We start from the raw sequence: 22,151 nt of genomic DNA, 5'->3' as shown, positions 1-22,151 counted from the left end.
CATTTTCAGTATGATTTGTTATTATGTAGCCACTTAGGATATGTATTCCTATAGGTGTCCTAACCAAAGGTACAATTCTAAAGTCCTCATGCATGCAAATAACAGATGCACATAAATTACAAGATCAGACTCAATGAATCATCAGCTCTTCAAACTGTTTTCCTTTTGAGAGATCAGCATGCGCCTTCACCTCATATTTTACCTTTTTCGTACTTTTAATCGTTAATGACAAAAGAAAAGGTTTCCCCATTTCTGACTAATTCTCTTGGAAACTAACATTTGTACAAATACATTTAAGTGGCTATTCTTTCTTTAAAACCATATCTTGTCTTACTAACGTATTCACATCCGTTGAGATAAAAATACTATTTGATCATTTTCAGCCTTAGCATACATGTGTTTTCATACACTACATTGTATAGGTAACACAGAGAAAAATAGTCAATCCTGCATAGACTTACTCACATGCTTTTGCACTGCGAGAAGTCATGTTGACTTAATTAGGATTACTCACATTGCATAAAGTTAAGCACATGTAAATCTTTGCAGGATCAGGGCCTCAATCTGGTTTATGTTGACTAAGGTACCAGAAATATATTTTACTGGTGCAAGCCTGACATAAATGGCAAATAGTTCTCAAAACTGCTTTTGAGAGGGAAGACACGGGGAAAGAGCACATCTTTTCAGTCTGTTAATATATTTCTAAAATCTCACTCTTTATAATAATGATCACACATTACGATTTAAAAAAATATTAATAGAAATGTTTTAATTATTTTGTATTTAACTGAAAACTTTAATTTAAAATTTCATCTGCGGTGTTGGAAACTCAAACATGTAAGACTGTGTGAAACACATTTTAACAGTCTAAACTTTAAGCCATATTATCAGCATCCCAAATATACTGAAGCACAACAAAAACTACAGCAGTGGTCAATGAACACTTTAAACTTCACATGGCTTCCCGATCAACTGAACTCAGAGACGTGTTAAAATCTTTGTTCAGTTTCTATTTGTATTAAATATGTTGTTTAGAATGTGAAGGTATCTTAGGATCAAATATAAATAACAGAAAATCTTAACCTTCTATAAAAATATCCATCTTGCGGAGAAAAACAAAATGGTGAAAACAGGTTTCCTTCTCAAAGCTAATAGAAATCAGATTACCACAGTGAAAAATAAGTTTACTTCAGAGTTCACAGCAGAAATCCAGGCAGGAACATTTACTTGTTGCATAGAAATTGGAGGAAAACTACTTCTATTTAAAATTCAAGTATTTTTGTAACATTCAAATAAAAAATTTGTGGTTTCACTTTTGGGCTTCTCAAACTGCCTCTATGCGGATTTCCTCAAACTCACTAGAACAATCCTTTCAAACTAGGCCGTGGTACAGCTATGCCATGAATCAACCTTAGCTCAATATTTGGCAGGCCCTCAGAATCCTCTCTCTGTCCTATGTGGACAGGGACGTATCTGTGCTGTAGTCCTTGAGTGCCTGTTGGAAGATGATGGTGGGTAGTGGTCAGGTCTAGAATACCTGCTTGATTCACACTCCAGGAACTATAAATATCTTTCTTGGGCTTCACATGCTGAGAACTTGCCATCATTGTGAGTTTTCGCTCAAGGAAAAGATTCATCAGATCTTTCTTGAATATTTTCCAGTCGTTCTGTTCCAGAAAGCTTTGACACAGCTCATCGTCACTGAAAAGGATCAAAGACACTTGGTGGAAGCCTGGCTCCATTTCAGTCAATGGTAAAACTCCCACTGATTTAATCAGAGCCAAAATTTCACCCTTGAATTCTAATCAAGTGAGAATGAGTTTGGGTAAATAATAGCCAACAAGCTTTTTTATTTTGTTGAGCACTAGTTCATGGGTACATGTCTCTCTCCAGACGCATTAACTTCACTTACCTGGGATACTTCGGCTGTAATTTGTGTAAATTCATTATTGTTGTATGATCTGCTAATTCCTCAAACTTCTCCTTTTTCAACCGAATGACCTCAGCTCCCTGACTGACCAAAACCATGCTCCGATTATCTTGCTTATCTTCAGGTAGAAGATGCTGGCTTATCCCCTGACGGGTAAACAAAACAATAAAGAGCTATCTGCACATCATCATGTACTCTGGATTGGTGTACCGGTACATACACACATCTGAATATGTTGTTTATGTTGAGTCGTACAGAATTTGACAGTAAACTTTAAAATATATATATATCATTTAGGAGGTAGTTTGAGAATTTGTCATTTTGGAAATTCTTTACGGCTAAATAGTGATTTTTTTTCTAGATTTTGAAGGAGATTTTGCTACTGTATAAACATTGTTTAGAAGAGACACCCAAGCAAGGCCGGGAAGGTCTCAATTACCACATCCCTGCACCAACCTGGACACCAGAGGAAATTCATCTTGAGGAAGAGCAATTGGTGTTATCACTGGCTGCTCTCCCTCATGGTTTTTGTCAGAGGGGAAGCGGATGTAAGTTTCTGCTTGGACTCCATAGGATCTCCATCAGCAGAGAATTCCTAGGGGATAACCAAGGCAAACAGTCCAGGTATGTCTCCTCCCTGGCTACCTTAATAAGTGGAACACAACAGCCCAGAGTTTGTGGTTATGCAGAAACTGTCCTCCATGAGGTCATCTGGCATCATAAGAACATAAGAACAGCCGTACTGGGTCAAACCAAAGGTCCATCTAGCCCAGTATCCTGTCTACCGACAGCGGCCAATGCCAGGTGCCCCAGAGGGAGTGAACCTAACAGGTAATGATCAAGTGATCTCTCTCCTGCCATCCATCTCCACCCTCTGACAAACAGAGTCTAGGGACACCATTCCTTACCCATCCTGGCTAATAGCCATTAATGGACTTAACCTCCATGAATTTATCCAGTTCTCTTTTAAACACTGTTATAGTCCTAGCCTTAACAACCTCCTCAGATAAGGAGTTCCACAAGTTTACTGTGCGCTGTGTGAAGAAGAACTTCCTTTTATTTGTTTTAAATCTGCTGCCTATTAATTTCATTTGGTGACCCCTAGTTCTTGTATTATGGGAATAAGTAAATAACTTTTGCTTGTCTACTTTCTCCACATCACTCATAATTTTATATACCTCTATCATATCCCTCCTTAGTCTCCTCTTTTCCAAGCTGAAAAGTCCTACCCTCTTTAATCTCTCCTCATATGGGACCCGTTCCAAACCCCTAATCATTTTAGTTGCCCTTCTCTGAACCTTTTCTAGTGCCAGTATATCTTTTTTGAGATGAGGAGACCACATCTGTACGCAGTATTCAAGATGTGGGCGTACCATCAATTTATATAAGGGCAATAATATATTCTCTGTCTTATTCTCTATCCCCTTTTTAATTATTCCTAACATCCTGTTTGCTTTTTTGACCGCCTCTGCACACTGCGTGGACATCTTCAGAGAACTATCCATGATGACTCCAAGATCTTTTTCCTGATTTGTTGTAGCTAAATTAGCCCCCATCCTATTGTTATTGTATGGGTCATTTTTTCCAATGTGCATTACTTTACATTTATCCACATTAAATTTAATTTGCCATTTTGTTGCCCAGTCACTTAGTTTTATGAGATCTTTTTTGAAGTTCTTCACAGTCTGCTTTGGTCTTAACTATCTTGAGCAGTTTAGTATCATCTGCAAACTTTACCACCTCACTTTTTACCCCTTTCTCCAGATCATTTATGAATAAGTTGAATAGGATTAGTCCTAGGACTGACCCTTGGGGAACATCACTAGTTACCCCTCTCCATTCTGAGAATTTACCATTAATTCCTACCCTTTGTTCCCTGTCTTTTAACCAGTTCTCAATCCATGAAAGAACCTGCCTTCTCTTTTATCCCATGACAACTTAATTTACGTAAGAGCCTTTTATCAGGGGGTAGCCGTGTTAGTCTATATCTACAAAAACAACAAGGAGTCTGGTGGCACCTTAAAGACTAACAGATTTATTTGGGCATAAGCTTTCGTGAGTAAAAAACGATGCATCTGAAGAAGTGAGGTTTTTACTCACGAAAGCTTATGCCCAAATAAATCTGTTAGTCTTTAAGGTGCCACTAGACTCCTTGTTGTTTTTGTAAGAGCCTTTGGTGAGGGACCTATGTCCACTGGATTCCCCCTTGTCCACGTTTGTTGACCCCTTCAAAGAACTCTAATAGATTAGTAAGACATGATTTCCCTTTACAGAAACCATGTTGACTCTTGCCCAACAATTTATGTTCTTCTATGTGTCTGACTATTTTATTCTTTACTATTGTTTTGACTAATTTGCCCGGTACCAACGTTAGATTTACCGGTCTGTAATTGCCGGGATCATCTCTAGAGTCCTTTTTAAATATTGGCGTTACATTAGCTACCTTCCAGTCATTGGGTACAGAAGCCGATTTAAAGGACAGGTTACAAACCCTAGTTAATAGTTCCGCAATTTCACATTTGAGTTCTTTCACAACGCTTGGGTGAATGCCATCTGGTCCCGGTGACTTGTTAATGTTAAGTTTATCAATTAATTCCAAAACCTCCTCTAGTGACACTTCAGTCTGTGAAGTATCAGTTCCTCAGATTTGTCACCTACAAAAGCCGGCTCAGGTTTGGGAATCTCCCTAACATCCTCAGCTATGAAGACTGAAGCAAAGAATTCATTTAGTTTCTCCGCAATGACTTTATCGTCTTTAAGCGCTCCTTTTGTATCTCGTTCATCGAGGGGCCCCACTGGTGGTTTAGCAGGCTTCCTGCTTCTGATGTACTTAAAAAACGTTTTGTTATTACCTTTTGAGTTTTTGGCTAGCCGTTCTTCAAACTCCTCTTTGGCTTTTCTTATTACATTTTTACACTTAATTTGGCAGTGTTTATGCTCCTTTCTATTTACCTCACTAGGAGTTGACTTCCACTTTTTAAAGGAAGTTTTTTTATCTCTCACTGCTTCTTTTACACGGTTGTTAAGCCATGGTGGCTCTTTTTTAGTTCTTTTACTGTGTTTCTTAATTTGGGGTATACATTTAAGTTGGGCCTCTATTATGGTGTCCTTAAAAAGCACCCATGCAGCTTTCAGGGATTTCACTTTAGTCACTGTACCTTTTAATTTCTGTTTAACTAACCCCCTCATTTTTGCATAGTTCCCCTTTTTGAAATTAAATGCCACAATGGGCTGTTGAATTGTTCTTCCCACCACAGGGATGTTAAATGTTATTATATTATGGTCACTATTTCCAAGCGGTCCTGTTATAGTTACCTCTTGGACCAGCTCCTGCGCTCCACTCAGGACTAAATCTAGAGTTGCCTCTCCCCTTGTGGGTTCCCGTACCAGCTGCTCCAAGAAGCAGTCATTTAAAGTATCGAGAAATGTTGTTTCTGCATTTCGTCCTGAGGTGACATGTTCCCAGTCAATAATTGAAATCCCCCACTATTATTGATAGCTTCTCTAATTTCCCTTAGCATTTCATCATCACTATCACTGACCTGATCAGGTGGTCGATAATAGATCCCTAATGTTATATTCTTATTAGAGCATGAAATTACTATCCATAGAGATTCTGTGGAACATGTGGATTCACTTAAGATTTTTACTTCATTTGATTCTACATTTTCTTTGAATATAGTGCCACTCCTCCCCCTGCACGACCTGTTCTGTCCTTCTGATTTATTTTGTACCCCACAATGATTGTGTCCCATTGATTGTCACCAGGTTTCTGTGATACTTATTATATCAATATCCTCCTTTATCACAAGGCACTCTAGTTCACCCATCTTATTATTTAGACTTCTAGCATTTGTGTACAAGCACTTTAAAAACTTGTCACTGTTTATTTGTCTGCCCTTTTCTAATGTGTTCGATTCTTTATGTGAATGTTTCTCGTCTGATGTGGCCCTTTCATTATCCTCTTCCATCCTCTTATCCTGACTAGAACCTAGAGAATCTCTATCAATAGACTCTCCTCTAAGAGAAGTCTCTGTCCGATCCACATGGTCCTCTGCAGCAGTCGGCTTTCCCCCATCTCCTAGTTTAAAAACTGCTCTGCAACCTTTTTAATGTTAAGTGCCAGCAGTCTGGTTCCACTTTGGTTTAGGTGGAGCCCATCCTTCCTGTATAGGCTCCCCCTATCCTAAAAGTTTCCCCAGTTCCTAATGAATGTAAACCCCTCCTCTCTACACCATCGTCTCATCCACACATTGAGACTCTGAAGCTCTGCCTGCCTACCTGGCCCTGCACGTGGAACTGGGAGCATTTCTGAGAATGCCACCATAGAGGTCCTGGATTTCAGTCTCTTCCCTAGCAGCCTAAATTTGGCCTCCAGGATGTCATCCCTCACTCTGCACTAGAAGTATGAAGTAATATCACAACACTGATCAAATGTCAGCTCTTATGTAAGGTAATAACCCCATGGCCTTAAGTTAACAAGAAACAGCTTCTACCACAGCCAGCCTTGGAAATGTTGAGGGTTTTCTGTGATCCAAAGACTTGGAAAGTACATATGATTCTTTGGGGCAATCTGTTCCCTTCAGCGGGGATAGAATTTCTCAAAGCATTCCATGCCGTCTCTTCCACAAAGAAGTCCTCTACTGCAGGACTGATTACTAAATATATGGACTGTGGGACATGAAGAGCTGATTTGCACTAGTTCTCTACTTCATAATATTTGGAGGAACAGGAATGTGTAGCCTTTCAGGGTTTGTGTGACTGTGAGGTCAGAAGAATTTTTGCTGCTAGATAAGACACAAACTTATAATAGCAACTTTCCCTTCTGGATGTACTCACCAGGAGTTCCCCTTTATGCACTTCATTGACCCTAGTGTAAATTGCTGTGGCAACAGCAGTGGGTATTTCTCCATGTGGTGTGAGAACAGTTAGCTTCTTCCGGAACAACCCTGATATTTCTTTCTGAACGACTTCTTTCTCATCATCACTGAAGTCATCATATCTACAAAAATGTTAACTTATTTTGAACCATCTTTTACAGGTATTTATTGTGACACCACCTCAATCAAGGTAATTGGTTTTCACATCTAACAGACCAACAGGAATAGAATTTAAACAACTTTGTCATTTAATACATTCAAATGCATTAGCCTCTCCTCTGTCCACTGGGAGCTGCGGGCAGCTGTGCAAATGTAAACAAACTGTCTGGTGGCTCACCAGTGGATTACCCTGACGGGCCGCAGGTTGCCCACCACTGTTCTAAACTCTCTCCATGGGTGACCTCATTCACTCACATAGCTTTAACTGCTATCTCTATGCTGACGACACCCTAATCTATCTCCCTATCCCCAACTTTCTCCCTTCAGCACCGTCAGTGATCTCCACCTGTCTATAGACTCATAGACGTTAAGGCCAGAAGGAACCAATATGATCGTCTAGTCTGACCTCCTGCACAATGCAGGGCGCAGAATCTCACCCACCCACTCCCGCAACAAACCCCTAACCTATGTCTGAGCCACTGAAGTCCTCAAATCATGGTTTAAAGACTTCAAGGTGCAGAGAATCCTCCAGCAAGTGACCCAGGCCCCACACTGCAGAGGAAAGCGAAAAACCCCAGGGCCTCTAACAATCTGCCCTGGAGGAAAATTCCTTCCCGACCCCAAATATGGCGATCAGCTAAACCCTGAGCATGTGGGCAAGACTCACCACCCAGACACCCAGGAAAGAATTTTCTGTAGTAACTCAGATCCCACCCTATCTAACATCCCATCACAGGCCATTGGGCATATTTACTGCTAATAGTCAAAGATCAATTAATTGCCAAAATTAGGCTATCCCATCATACCATCCCCTCCATAAACTTATCAGGGTTAGGGTGTCCTGGATGTCTCACCACCACATTCAACATCTATGAAAAGGAACTAGTTATTTGAAACCCATTCCCCCTTTTCTGTCATTACCACCATAACTACTATTCCTGTTTCCCTTTGCTCTGCATAGCCCATTCATATATAAATATGTCTCAAACTCTATATATAAATATGTCTCAAACTCTTTTTTTGTACCAGTCTTCTTACAATGAAACACACTGTAGTCATTATATAATAAGGAGGTGACATTTTTTTCTTTGTAAAAGCTGTTCTGTGCTTGCAACATTGGGCCTAATTTTCATCTCATTTTACATCAAAGTAATTTCATTCGCTTCAGTGGAATTGCTGCTATTTGCACCACCATAAGCAGAACTTATCAAAAAATTAAAATCTATGTTTGTGATAAATTTTGAAGTTCTCATTTTGAAGCGTTCAGAATTTAACCCTTTCTTTTTTTAATTTCTCAAATTCTCCACAATATTTTTATCATAAACATTGATATTTTTGTTGCAGTAAATAAAAAAATTGCAATCATTTTGATAATGTTTTAGATTAACATTTCCAAAGTTTAAAAAGCACAAAAAATGCAAAAAACAAGAAAAAAACTGACAAATTTTTCTCACACAAAAAAAATCGTTTTCGAAAAAGGCCTTTTTCCCAAAAAAAACTTTTCATTCAAGAACCTTTGGCCAGCACTAACCATTAGTGAGATGAGAAGTGGGTCTCAGAAATACTTTGGGAAGTATAACAATTTATTTACTTAAAGTCCTGGTGTAGAAAGCAAGCCTGGGACTTCTGTTATTGCTCCAGATCAGTAGTCTATGGGGGGACCCGTAACTCATCCTACCTTCTACTGTCACCTCTGTCCTGTTTCTCCAGCTGTGTGTGTGCATTTTTATATTTCCTATTTAAAGCCAGGTATTGCCTTTCAAAAATTTCATCCTTCTGATGATTAACAGGTGGGACATACATCGATTTCAGATTACTCAGATCCTGCACAGGAAAGGACTTCCACATAAAATTATTGAATCTTTTTCTGCCTGTGATGCCTGCAAAGAAAGGAAATGAAAACTCCTTTATAACTAGTCAAAGCTAAATTATTGAATTCTGTGAGCTCCACCAGCATGGGTCCTTATACCTGCACGGAGTTCTGCTGAAGTTATTAGGACATGATGTGGGCACAACTGTCTGCATGGACAGCTCCCTTTGCAGGATTGAGACCTTGCATGCCATTTAATTATGAAATGGTGATAAGATCCTGCTCACCAATGAAGCTCCAGGACTAGAGGCCAACGAAACCAGGGTGAATTGTCAACTTCCCAGCAAAGGCACCGGTATGATTTAAAAAAAAAATCTCTTTCCTAATAGAAATAAGATTTTCAAGAATGGGAGTTGAGAAAACAAGGCTTTAACCAATTGTAGTGTGCGCCTTGGAGGTATGTGTAACCACAAGCACTGGCTTCCTCATTTCCCCGGGGGTGCTCAACCCCCACCCTACCCCAGGCCCCGCCCCCACGCCACTCCTTCCACCAATGCCCCATCCCCACCGCTTGCCACCCCCACTCCATCCCCATCCCACCTCTTCCCGCCCCAGCTCCAGCCCCACTCTGCCTCTTCACACCCCGTTCTGGCCACTCCCCAAAGCACGCCCCACCCTTGCTCTCCCCTCCCCCCCCAGTGCCTCTTGCATGCTGCTGAGCAGCTGATTGAGGTGGGCGGGAGGTGCTGGAAAGGGAGTGGGAGGAGCTGATCAGTGGGGCCGCCAGCGGGCGGGAGAGCTGAGAGGGAGAGAGAGAAACTGATCTTCGGGACTGCTGAGCACCCACTATTTTTTTCCATGGGTCCTCCAGCACCTATGTCTGTAACCCTGAAAAGCATAGGATTAGGGCTAGGTTCTGTTTTGTGAGCATCTGTGACTCCCCCTTCTCTATCTCCCACTGCTAAGTTCTAACTTGGCCTGTGTTATACAGGAAGTCAGACTAGAATGATGGTCCCTTCTGTCTTTAAAATCGACGAAGTTATAACAAAAAATATAGATAAAGAATAACACAAAGTTATGAGTCATTAACTACAAAGCTATAGGCTGGTAACGCTGAAGTTTTCCAAATTTTATGTCTGGAAATCACTGTAACATACCAGTCTCCATAGAGTAATAAGGACTGGGTTTGGGAAAATCCATTTGCTGACTGATCCACTTGTGATAGGATGGGCAAGTGATGAGATTAACCAGACGTAAAACTTCACATTTTCCCTAATAAAACAGATGAGGAGAATAAAGTTAATACTGCAGCACTGGCTCTGACTTGCCATGTGGCTTTCGGCAAGCCATTTCCTAGTGCCTTGCTTTCCCCACTTGTAAAATGCAGATGTTATCTACCTTCTACAGCACTTGTAGATCTATGGGTGAAAAGTACTAAGAGTTAGGTATTATTATATTAGCCATGGACTACCATTCAGTAATAACACTTAACACTTGTGGAACTTTAGGTCTTCAAAGTGCTGTGCAAGCACTGATTATATAATCCTTACAATACCCTGAGGTAGAAAGAGAAGTAAGCATTATTTTCATTTTACAAATGGGGAAACTGAGACACAGAAAAGCTATGAGGCCTTGGAAAAGTTACCTATTAATTCACTGACAGTGCCAGGATAAGAACTTTAGTTTCCGGCCCACACTGAGGCCTTGTCTACATTACGGGGGGAAGATTGATCTACTTTATGCAACTTCAGCTACGTGAATAATGTACCTGAAGTCCACATACTTAGATCTACTTACTGTGGGGTCCACACTACGCGATGTTGGCTGGAGACGTTCTCCCGTCGATTCCCCTTGCACTTCTCATTCAGGTGGAGTACAGGAATCGACATGAGAGTGATCTACAATCGATTTAGCAGGTCTTCAACAGACCCACTAAATTGACCGCCGATGCATCAATTGCCGCATGTTGAACCCCCAGTAAGTGTAGATAACGCCTCAGTCCATCAGACAACAATGCTTCTCAGAAGTACTCAATAATCCCATCTCTGGAGAGGTGTCTTTTTCCTACACAGATTATTGTACTGTCCATACTGTAAATTATCTTGGATATAGCAAACAAATCTGCTCTAAGCAAATTAGGAACAATCCTACAACCTCTAAATCAAATGAGCAGTTCCACTGAGGACAACAGGACTACTTGTGTAAGCAGAGAACACTTGCTGTCAGAAGTGTCTTATAACTGGGAATCTTTCCATCTACTTCAATGGGCTTTAAATAAGACCTTTATAATACAGCTGTTCAGCAGTAATTCATTGAATTAGGGCCATTGGGCCTTTGGGGCTTGGAATGTCCTTCCAAATTATTTTTGTATAATTTTTTGTTGCCAAGTGACAATATATTTACACTGAAAATAAAACAATCATTCAAACCACATCATCTCAAAATGGTTAGTGCGTATAAATGCTAAAAATACACCAATTATTGTCTTTTATTCTGGATTTGAGCAAAACATCCACCGCTGTATCATTTTGTTCTGCATAATGTTATTGGCATCATTAAGTTGGTGTTATCAAGCAAGTGTGCCATTGTTATTAAATATTTCAGAGAGTCCAAAAGTATGCTAGATACCACTCAGGAACAATTAAAAAAACAATCCCTGTCCCAACAATCTTATAATGTATATTCAGACATGACTCAATAAATGAGGATCAAAAAGTGACAATAAGGAAGAAGAGGTAATTAGGAAAAAAATAAGGGTTATAATAAATGGATGACATTGCAACTCAGTATCTCTGTGGATTTTAAACTCACTTTCCATGGGCAACTTGGCAGAAATTATTTGAATTTCATTAACATTCCACAAACCTGTTACTATATATATAGTTTCATATGTAGTACTATCTGTGTAAAAGCCAGTGTAACCCATCAGGAAATATGGATGATCATTGCAGTATTACACCTGAAAATGTGCAGGGTACTTTTTGCATGACTAAGTAATTTTAGTACCTGTTCCCTTAAGAAACTATGGTGCCATCCCTTTAAATTAAATTTGTTTTTGTCTGCCTACCTATCTCAGGCATTTCTGTTGCAGCCAATTTTCTGTTACCAAGGTAATGACATCTATATTTACTCCTGGGGGAATTCTGCACCACTGTGCATGTGCAGAATTCACATCCCCTGCAGATTTTTCTTCTCTCCAAAGAATACATTCTGCTGGAAAGGTGCTGCAATTACATCTTTCACCCACCAGGGGATACTGTGGCACAAGAAGAGAAGGCAGACAGCTCAGATAGTCACAGATAGATGTGGTTTACGGGGGAGGGACAGATAGAACCAGGCACATGGGACTGCTGGGAGAGGGTATCATGTAGACTAGGGTTCAGAAGGGCTAGTAGGGGGGACAGACTGGAGTGGGGGCTGAATGGAAGTGGGGTTGCTTGGCCGATTGGGGATGGCTGAGTGCGGGTGCAGGGATATGGGAACGGGGGAGGGGTGGGCTGAGTGGGAGTGCAGGGCCACATGAGGACAGGAGGTGGCTGAGTGAAGGTGCAGGGACACATGGGGACATAGACAGCTGTGCCTGACTGAATGGGAGAGGCTAGGGGTCTGCATGGGGGAAAACACCACAACACTCTAACAATCCCCCCCACACCCTTCCCCCCAAAACAAACAAACCCTGTTCCATACTTCTCCCCCATACACCCAACAACTCTCCAGGTTCACTCCCTGGCTTCTTACCAGCAATTAATTCCAAATCCCTCAGCTCCTCCATTACCCTGACTCCCCCAAGCCTTTGCACTGCTTCTGAGGGGTGCAGGAAATACGGTTCTGCGATGTAGTTTAAATGAATTATTACTCAGAATTCTGCATTAATATGCCTAGTAAGGAATCTATTTGTCAAAAAACATTTCCTGAATTTTTGTTGTTGTCTGTATTGTTACAGACATACTTGCTGACAGGTATTTTGAAATAAATTATCCAAATAATTGAAACTGGCGTGATTATATTGTGTTGTTTTGACAAATAAAATATGCAGAATTTTAAAATATTGTGCACAGAATTTTTAATTGTGAGAGTCAGATTTTTTTAATTTTTGGAGCAGAACGCCCCCAGAAGTATATACTAGTGCAAACAAGTGCTCCCATCGAGGCAACAGAAATGAATCCATTCCAAAGTGAAGGAACAAGAACAGGGACAGGTAAGGCATTCACAGCAAAAGAGTTTTCTTTCCCCCTAGCATGTTTTGATAACTACCATTAATAAATATTTATTTAGCACTGAAAATGAACTAGGTGCTTTACAAAACTTAGAGGGGTCTTAGGGTATATTTATACTGCAAATAGACATCTGCAGCTGGCCCGTGCCAGCTGGCATGGGCTTGAGCTAAGGGGCTGTTTAATTGCAGTGGGATGCAGCCTGAGCTCAAGGACCTTCGCACCTTGCAGGGTCTTAGAGCCTGGGCATCTAGCCTGAGCCCAAACATCTACACCACAATTAAACAGATCCTTAGCCCAAGCCCTGTGAAGCCAACTCAGCTGGCACGGGCTAGCGGTGGGATTTTAATTGCAGTGTAGACATACCCTATTTCCTTCTGTGAAGAGTTTGTTGTTGACAGGTCAGATTCTGAGAGCCTTATTCACGTTGAGTAGTAACATACTCTGCACAAAATCAGTGGGATTTCTGGTGAAGTAAGATACCACACAGTGTGAGCAAAGATGTCAGAATCTGGCCCTACATAAAGACATGACACCATTAGCAGGGGAAAAAAAATCACCAAGGGGATGTATCTGGACAAGTGCTTCATTCCCCACTTTCACCTGTAATGGCCTCTGGTCACTGTTTTAGTCTGCTGGCCCAAGATGAACAGTAGTGGGATGGATGGATCATACCTGAGTAATGAATATTATGCTGGCTGACTCCATGATGTCCCGGACTACCACTTGTCCATAGTGAAATTTCTCTGCTTTGCAGTAATTAGCTATTTTCTCTACTGAGTAATCAGGCCATGTTGCAAAGAGATCTAGACCTCTGAAAAGGAAATAATACAGACATCTTTTCATATGACCATTTAATTCCAACTAGAGGACTCAAGGAAAAACTTATTTCACTGAGGAAAATATGATCTTTTTAGAGTTCAAACTAATGGGAGGAAGGTGCTTTTTCTGGATTAGGTCCTGATTCTGCAAGTTACACCATGCAGGCAGGCCCCTGCGCATCCAGGGAGCCCCAGTAACTTGCCTTAGATTATTTATAGAGTGGATATAAAAAACAGGATTATGGTTTTTTAATGGAATAAAAGCACAAACATCCTTACGTTCATGAACTTCACAGACTTTAGTGCTCTATGCATTCATTACAATGCAAAAATGGTTTTCTCCCTCCCATTTCTTTCAAGGTATAATGAAAACTGTACACATCACAATATTCCTTCAGTACAACTGTATATAAGACTCTGTACACCTCTACCCCGATATAACACAACCCAATATAACACGAATTCGGATATAACGCGGTAAAGCAGTGCTCCGGAGGGGCGGGGCTGCGCACTCCGGTGGATCAAAGCACGTTCGATATAATGTGGTTTCACCTATAACGCCGTAAAATTTTTTGGCTCCCGAGGACAGCGTTATATTGAGGTAGAGGTGTACTACATGAGATCAAGCTGTAGAACTGTAACAGTCATGAAGAAAAAGCATCCATTAACCTACGACCCTCTAGAACAGGGGCGGGCAAATTTTTTGGCCTGAGGGCCACATCAGGTTTCCGAAATTGTATGGAGGGCTGGTTAGGGGAGGCTGTGCCTCCCCAAACAGCCAGGCGTGGCCCAGCCCCCACCCTCTATCCGACCCCCCCCTGCTTCTTGCCCCCTGATGGCCCCCCGGAACTCCTGCCCTATCCAACCCTGCCCCCCCGTTCCCTGTCCCATGACGCCCACCCCGGGACCCCTGCTCCCTGACCACTGCTGGACCCCCCACCCCTGACTGCTCCATCCAACCCCTCCTCTCATTCCTGACTGCTCCCCCGGGATCTCTGCCCCATCCAACCATTCCTTCTCCCTGACTGTCCCCCCCCCCCCCCCCCCAACCCCCCCTTCTCCCCGACCCCCCTGGAACCCCTGCCCCTGACTGCCCCCACACCGCCCCATCCAACCCCCCCCCTTCCTGACTGTCCCCAAGAACTCCTGACCCCATTCAACCCCCCTGTTCCCTGCCCTCTGACCGCCCTGCCCCCTATCCACACCCCCGCCTCCTGACCACCACCCCGAACTCCCCAGCCCTCTATCCAACCCCCCCGGTCCCTACCCCCTTACTGCACTGCCTGGAGCACCGGTGGCTGGCGGTGCTACAGCTGCGCCGCCCAGAGCTCCAGGACAGGCAGCTGTGCCGCCCGGCTGAAGCCAGCCACGCCTCCGCGCAGCACAGAGCACGGGGTCAGGCTGCATCTCTGCAACTGCACTGCCCGGCAAGAGCTCGCAGCCCTGCCGCCCAGAGCATTGTGCCGGTGGCGCAGTGAGCTGAGGCTGCGGGGAGGGGAAATAGCAGGGGAGGGGCCGGGGGCGAACCTCCCAGGCCAGGACCTCAGGGGCCGGGCAGGAGAGTTCCGCAGGCCGGATGTGGCCCATGGACTGTAGTTTGCCCACCTCTGCTCTAGAATGACTGCTACTTCATTTCCAGTAACATCTTCAGTGAAGGCAGGAAAATCTTGCCCACAACAGAGGTTACTACACTGTTTGGGCACTTGTTGGTAGAATTAGAATTGCTCATACTGTACTTGAATAGCCAAACAATTCAGCAAGTAAAAATTAAGTGGCAGAGGCAGGAGTGAGTGATCTCAGTGGAAGAAATTACTTGAAGAAGCTGAAACGATACTGAAATTCTTTCTGAAGCTCCTCATCTAATTTATTAGCAAAAAAGTCCTCTTTATCCACTACTAATAGTTCTGTTTCCTCCATACAGACAACTGTAGCAATTCTCCGCCCGTCCTTTAAAAGAGCAACTTCCTATATACAGAGAAAAAGGAAAAACTGAGTTATGGCTGGGAGTTCATTCTCCAACTTTATACGCCAAATATTGACCTTGTTGGGAGACTTTATATAGTCATCTAATCTAGCACCCTGTCACCAACAGTGACCAATACCAGATCCTTCAGAGGAAACCCTGTAGAAGGTGGTTATGGGATAGCCTGCTCCCAGGGAAAGTTTCCTCCTATTCCCCAATAGTTAGCTTAGCATAAGTGCTGAAGCATGAGGATTTATCTGCCTTCCAAAACTCTTGATTATTTATTTTACTGTTTAGTAAGCATACAGCTCCCCTCCCACGCTAAGACTAACAGGAGTTTTATTATAAACACCACTCACTCCAAATCCAGCACCTTTCCGAAGCAAAGTTGGATCTGGGTCCGTAAAGGCACTGCTCCCATCCTCATCTTCAGTAAAGGCAACAGTACCAAAGTAGATGAAGTAGAAACTGTTGCCACAGTGCCCCTTCTTTATGATGACTCTCCTGCGTCCAAACCTAGAACACAGGAACACCAATTCTATTTCCACCTAGCAGAAAAACAGGCCTGCACTGGGACTTCTCCTGGTCAGACTTCCTCCCCATCATCACTAATCTTTTAGGGAGTTTCGATCCACTTGGCAGCTAGGGTCTCTCTCTGTAATGAGCTGGAATGAACTGGAATCTCCAGAACTGTAGGAAACTTCAGAGCACTCTATTTTCTAACTCAGAGTGATTTTATCTGGCAGATATCTGCTGACATCTGTTTTATTTATATGAGAGATATAAGAAGTCAGGAACATATGTACTTGAACTGGTCAAAGAAGGTTCTTGGTATTTTCCTCTGCAACTTGAGTTCAGTTCCTGTTCCCTGTCAATCACTTCTCAGGGCCAGCCTTGCAGAAGAGTTGTGCCCATCTTCTAGGAAGGAGTGCCTCAGCGTACTCTACAGTAATTACCATCAATGAAGGAGCTGCAAAAAAAGTCCAATCCAGACCTCCATTGGTGAGAAGGCTGGTGGCTGAGATGTTAAGCCCTGTAGAGGAGCAGATATTGAAGTGGGAAAAGTGAAGGGATTTCTAGAATTATGAGAGAAGTGGAGCCCAACCCCTTCCACTGCCACAGCCCTCATGGAAACATATATAATTAAATCTTTTATCATGCAATCAAGCAATGAACTAAAACCACCATAATGTATGTAACTAGGGGGCACACTGTGAGGGAACTCATCACTTAACAATGAAACCCTGAGTACTCTATGGAAGAATTCATTATATAGAGGAAACTTCTCTGTTCTTCCAGATGGGAGAAAAGAGTGCTGGCCAAAAGAAGGAGAAATAGCAAATTAAACTAGAGGTGAAAAACATTAGACTGATATTTTCTAAAGGCACTGCAGTGAGATGCAGGAGTCACTGGGGCAAATTTGATGGGCTGTGTTATGTTGGAGGACAGAGTAGATTATCATAATGGTCCCTTCTAGCCTTAAATTCCATGAAATCTGTAAGGCCATCAAAACACTGTAAACACTCAACAACATCATCCGGGAATAAAATATGTGGAGTCCCACTTCACTGATCAGCACTTGTGTGGTGAAAGCAGGCCCCGGCTCCAAGGGTGGTCAGGAAGAAGATGATGGCTTTCTCTAACCCCATAGAGCCCTGACTGGCCCGAGAACTGGACCCTTATTCTAGTTGTCAACTCTCCCCCAACTGGAGGAGTCGGGGGATGCCACCCAAGAAGGGACTGCGTGAGCTGCAGGAGAGGGCACATGCCTCTCCAGGAAGGGAGCTGAAGCTCAGGATTAGGCCCAAGGAGCAGCCTAAGTGCGTGATCCCTATGAGCCTGCACCACATATAAGAATCAGCCACTGCCCAATAGGAAGAGGGTGCCTTAATCTAGGACTGAGGATGAAGGGGTCATTGAGAATCTTTGTGACTGAGACAGAGCTCCTTTTAGGCTTATTGGACCTATGACATACTCCCATGGACTAACAGCTTTTTGCAATGACACTGGGGCTTTCTACATGCTACTAAAGGCATTGGGATAGATCTGTGCGTTGGAGTGATTCCTCGGTGAATTCCTGCCTCCTCAAAGTCTGGAAAAACCTAGCAGAGAGGGGAACCTCCACCACAATACACACCAAGGGCCATATTCAGAGGTAGGTGTGCACAGGAAGAGAGGCAGGCAAGCAGGGCTCACACACTCAAAGGTAGCGTCCCACATGGAGTTCACATTTGGCTCCAGAGCCATGGGGAATGATTTCCAACATGAAGGTCATGGTACATAGTTAACACATTTTAGTGTGCACTCCCTGACCTTGACATCCCATGCTTTGTGGAGATCACAGTCTCCTACTCCTGGCAGGAATAAATTCAGGCGGGAGAGGGAGTTCTACGTAGGAACACCATTAATGCTGCTTTTGTTTTTGCAGCATTAATGTACCCCCTTTAATACCATACACGTGAATGCAACCCTCTAAGAGAAAGGCAAGAAGGACCAAAGAGCAAGAAGTGGGAGACAGATAACATTTAAACCTGAAAAGTTTCTAACATGACATTTTTGGTTGAAATCTCAAAGTTCCCTAGGGGATTTGGATGCCCAATTCCTACTAATATTTTTGAGAATCGAATGTCCAAATTCTTTGATCAGTGTTGAAAAATCTCTAGAGTGTGAGAGACAGATCAGTATGTCACTGACTACACAGAGTAAATTAGATAAAGACAGCAAAAACACAAAGTCATCATTCAGGCTAATGTACATTCAATAGACACACCATAGACTGAAGATAAATGAAGAGTTATCCATGTAATTGTTCTAATTTTTGGCTAAAAGGTATCATTTGGAAGCTTGAAATATGTACAATTCTAAAAACAGCTTTAAAGAAATATTACACCTCCCCACAAGGACGTTTACCGTTCAAAGCGAATCACTTTAGCCAGAAGCAGCTGCAGATTTAGGCTATATTTTTGGTAGCTTTCCACAAACTGCAAACAGCTTCGTAACAGCTTTATTTCCTTCTCAGTTCTCCATTCTGGTTTCTTCTTGGTTATCTGGATTGCCCTGAGAGGAAAGTGATCCTGACAAAACGTCACATACTCATTAAATTAAGGAGTCTCAAATGAGAAAAAAAAAAAAAAAAGACAAAAAGAATTTGCGCTCCAGAAGACTGAACCATGTCATCTTCCAGAGACGTAATAGACCTAATCCCAAATTGTCTGTTTTCCATTTCACTTGAAACTCAGCCATCAGTGTCCAGAAACCAATTTATATGGTCCACTGCAAAGCCCAAGCACAGACAAGGAAAACAACTTACAATTTACAGTGGTTGAGCTATTCCTGCCCATACTGCCCTTGGCTAAACAAAGTCTGTGCAGGCACAATACTTTCTGAAGAATGTTTTGGATTCAATTGCTTGTGTTTATGTCGCACTCTTAAATTCTATATATCTGTAAATGTTGTGAAATGGTTTCTTTGGAAGTATTCAGAAGGACATGTCAAATGACAAACAAGGTTTAATAGATGGACAATTGACGTGTCGTTGCATGACAGGAGTGAGTTCCCCATTGTGTTTGCTGGAACTCACAAATTCCTGTTCCTCTCGCATGGGGACCCTTAACATATTTCAGTGTCTTGCACTGTAGATGAAAGGAGACCTTGCTGTAAAAAACAAGAGAAAGTGCATTCAGACCTTTCTGATCTTGAACTCATTGTGGTCGAAGGACAGTTTGGTATATTTCTTGTCCTGAATAAAAGAGGGGTGATGAAAAGGGAGAGGCATTGATTGCATTAGAAATATCACAGAGCTAGTGAAATACACAAACATTTCAGTGACAAGGCAAGCTTCTGAAAAACTATTGTACAAACATATTTTAACTTTAGTTCACCTCTTCGATAAAAAAAAAAACACCACACATTGGAAAGGATTTAAAATAAAAGCCCATCAGATTTACTGAGAAAAACAATATATTTAAATTAAAATATACATAGTGGGCAATGCAGAATCAGGAGGATTCTAGAACTGGTTCCTAGAACTGAGCCTTTTCTGTGATGGCAATTGGTCAGGCTTTGATGTAAATGCTCACAGCAGCCTGGATAACTGCCACATTTGAACAGAACACAGAGAAATCATTATAAAAAAGGAAGAGGATGATTTTATTCTATGTTGTAAAATCCCTTACTTCTTCCATACCAAAGGTCAGGGATTCCTGGGCAGTCATATCAATGAACTGAAATCCCCTGAACCCCATCAGTCCCTTCCGGAATATCCTGCACACCCTGTTCATGATCACGATATCCAAAGCAAGTCTGTAGAAAGTCTTAAAAGAACAAGCACAGGAAATCATTAAGTCCAAATTAAAGTATAAGCATTTGTATTTATAATGGGAGGCACCATGGTCTAGGTGATAGACTGGGCATTAGTAGACCTGGGCTCTGTCACTGCCCCGTTTTGTAACCTTAGGCAAGTCACTTCACTTCTCTGTGGCTCTGTTTCCCCTCCCCACTCTTTGTCTGTCTTACCCGTTTAGATTGTAAACTTTTTGGTCTCTCATTATGTGTCCCCCCAGCACCTAGTCCCATGGGGCCCTGATCTGGTTAGATCTGGTGGTTAGAGCCACCAAGCTACTGAAATACAAATAATAACCATTACCATTTAATTTAACTAAGGCCTTGTCTGCACTGCTGGTGGCGTGTATGCTACATATAGCAACACACAGCAGTATACAGCCTTTCACTGCTGCCTCTTCCCTGTGGCAGGGAAAGGCTCCAGAAGCAGGGAGGCAGCGGGACATTACACTGCTAAAAATAGCAGCAAAGATGGGGGAGGCAGAGCTTGAGCAGGTAAAGCGCCATGTAGGTTATATACCCTAAGGTTCAGGTTTGTTGTTATTCTACTTGGCTAAGCGGTGCCTCACCTTTACATTGTTATTCATACCCATGCTAGGGGGACATGCAGTGTAAGTACTCTATACGCCGCCCTAAGTGTACACGGCTACAAATCCAGTTCAATTATACTTTATTGGCATGAAAAGCTGTACAACTGCTGCCACAGTGTAAAAGACACAGACCGCATAGGTACCTTTGGAAAAATGACTAAAGATTGGATCTGAAGCTCCACTGTGCGTATGTTTTTACTCTCCATTGCCTTCATATCTGGTACCTCAAAGTTAAGTGATCACAATACAACTAAGAATTTCTTCCTCCTGCAAGCCTTGTCGTTCTTCATTAGGCAAGGGCTTGGGGAAAGGGAGAAATTTAATTAGCTTAGACTAATGTGCTGTTTAACAATTACAGAATGGAAGTTTGTGCTCTGTTAGCTGTCAATAAGGCTGGAGAATGGATGCCAAAGGAAAGCAGACATTGATTTTTGATGTGGTTACAGACTTTTGGGGAGAGCAAAAGTGCATTCTATTAACATTACCACTATTATACCAAACGGAAGGGGGAAAATAAGCAGCTATTTGGACAGTGGTGCAGAGTGTTCTGCCTTTTTTAGACCAGCAGCCAATCACCTCACCTCATTGGGAACAAAATGTCTCCTTAATGGTAACAAAAGAGTCATTCCGAGAAACTAGAGAAACCCCATTAGCCTAACACATGCTGAATGGTTCACAATCACCTTGTAAGCAGAACACCGAAGACACTGTATGGAAGACACATTTGAAATATGACAAACATGGCTAAATAATCTGAATTGTAAACAGTTTCATGAATGCCAACCCCTTAAAAAAAATAGACCTTGACTACCGGCTTCCCAAAACACAAATAAGAACATTAGAATGACCATAGGTCCATCTAGCCCAGTATCCTGTCTTCTGACAGTGGCCAATGCCATGTGCTTCAGAAGGAAACAGGTAATCATCAACTTTACCAGATAAAACTGCGGCCCTCCTACTCGTTGCGGCGTAGCCCCCGCGGCTCTCAGTGCCGGCGACGGCCGGGTATGGGCCCGACGCTCCAGCGCCATCCATTTTCAGGGCTAGTTGATTACCGAACGCTGGGTTAAGGCGCCCGATGCCGACGCTCAACAGACCCCAGAAAAGGTGTTGGTTGATACAGACAGCAGGACGGTGGCCATGGAAGTTGGAATCCGCTAAGGAGTGTGTAACAACTCACCTGCTGAATCAACTAGCCCTGAAAATGGATGGCGCTGGAGCGTCGGGCCCATACCCGACCGTCGCTGGCAACGAGAGCCGCGGGGGCTACGCCGCGACGAGTAGGAGGGCCGCAGTATTATCTGGTAAAGTGAATGATTAGAGGTCTTGGGGCCGAAACGATCTCAACCTATTCTCAAACTTTAAATGGGTAAGAAGCCCAGCTCGCTGGCGTGGAGCCGGGCGTGGAATGCAAGGTAATCATCAAGTGATTCATCCCGTCGC

General features: G+C 42.6%; 1 protein-coding gene across 1 annotated transcript; it reads right to left on the bottom strand.

Moving 5' to 3' along the window:
- Window positions 1-826: 826 nt before the first annotated feature.
- CNBD2 (cyclic nucleotide binding domain containing 2) lies at window positions 827-21,739 on the bottom strand. Its single transcript, XM_034786062.1, has 12 exons — window positions 21,644-21,739; window positions 19,953-20,090; window positions 19,463-19,516; window positions 18,688-18,851; window positions 16,137-16,293; window positions 15,628-15,779; window positions 13,669-13,807; window positions 9,937-10,051; window positions 8,648-8,849; window positions 6,770-6,932; window positions 1,913-2,076; window positions 827-1,701 (listed from the first exon to the last, which is right to left on the bottom strand). The coding sequence occupies exons 1-12, from the start codon at window positions 21,737-21,739 to the stop codon at window positions 1,359-1,361; spliced, it is 1,887 nt and encodes a 628-aa protein (XP_034641953.1). The 3' UTR covers window positions 827-1,358.
- Between the last annotated feature and the right edge of the window lie 412 nt (window positions 21,740-22,151).

Source organism: Trachemys scripta, chromosome 11 (genome assembly GCF_013100865.1).
Source record: "Trachemys scripta elegans isolate TJP31775 chromosome 11, CAS_Tse_1.0, whole genome shotgun sequence".
Taxonomy (NCBI): Eukaryota; Metazoa; Chordata; order Testudines; family Emydidae; genus Trachemys; species Trachemys scripta.
This window is presented reverse-complemented; position numbering and strand designations above follow the sequence as displayed.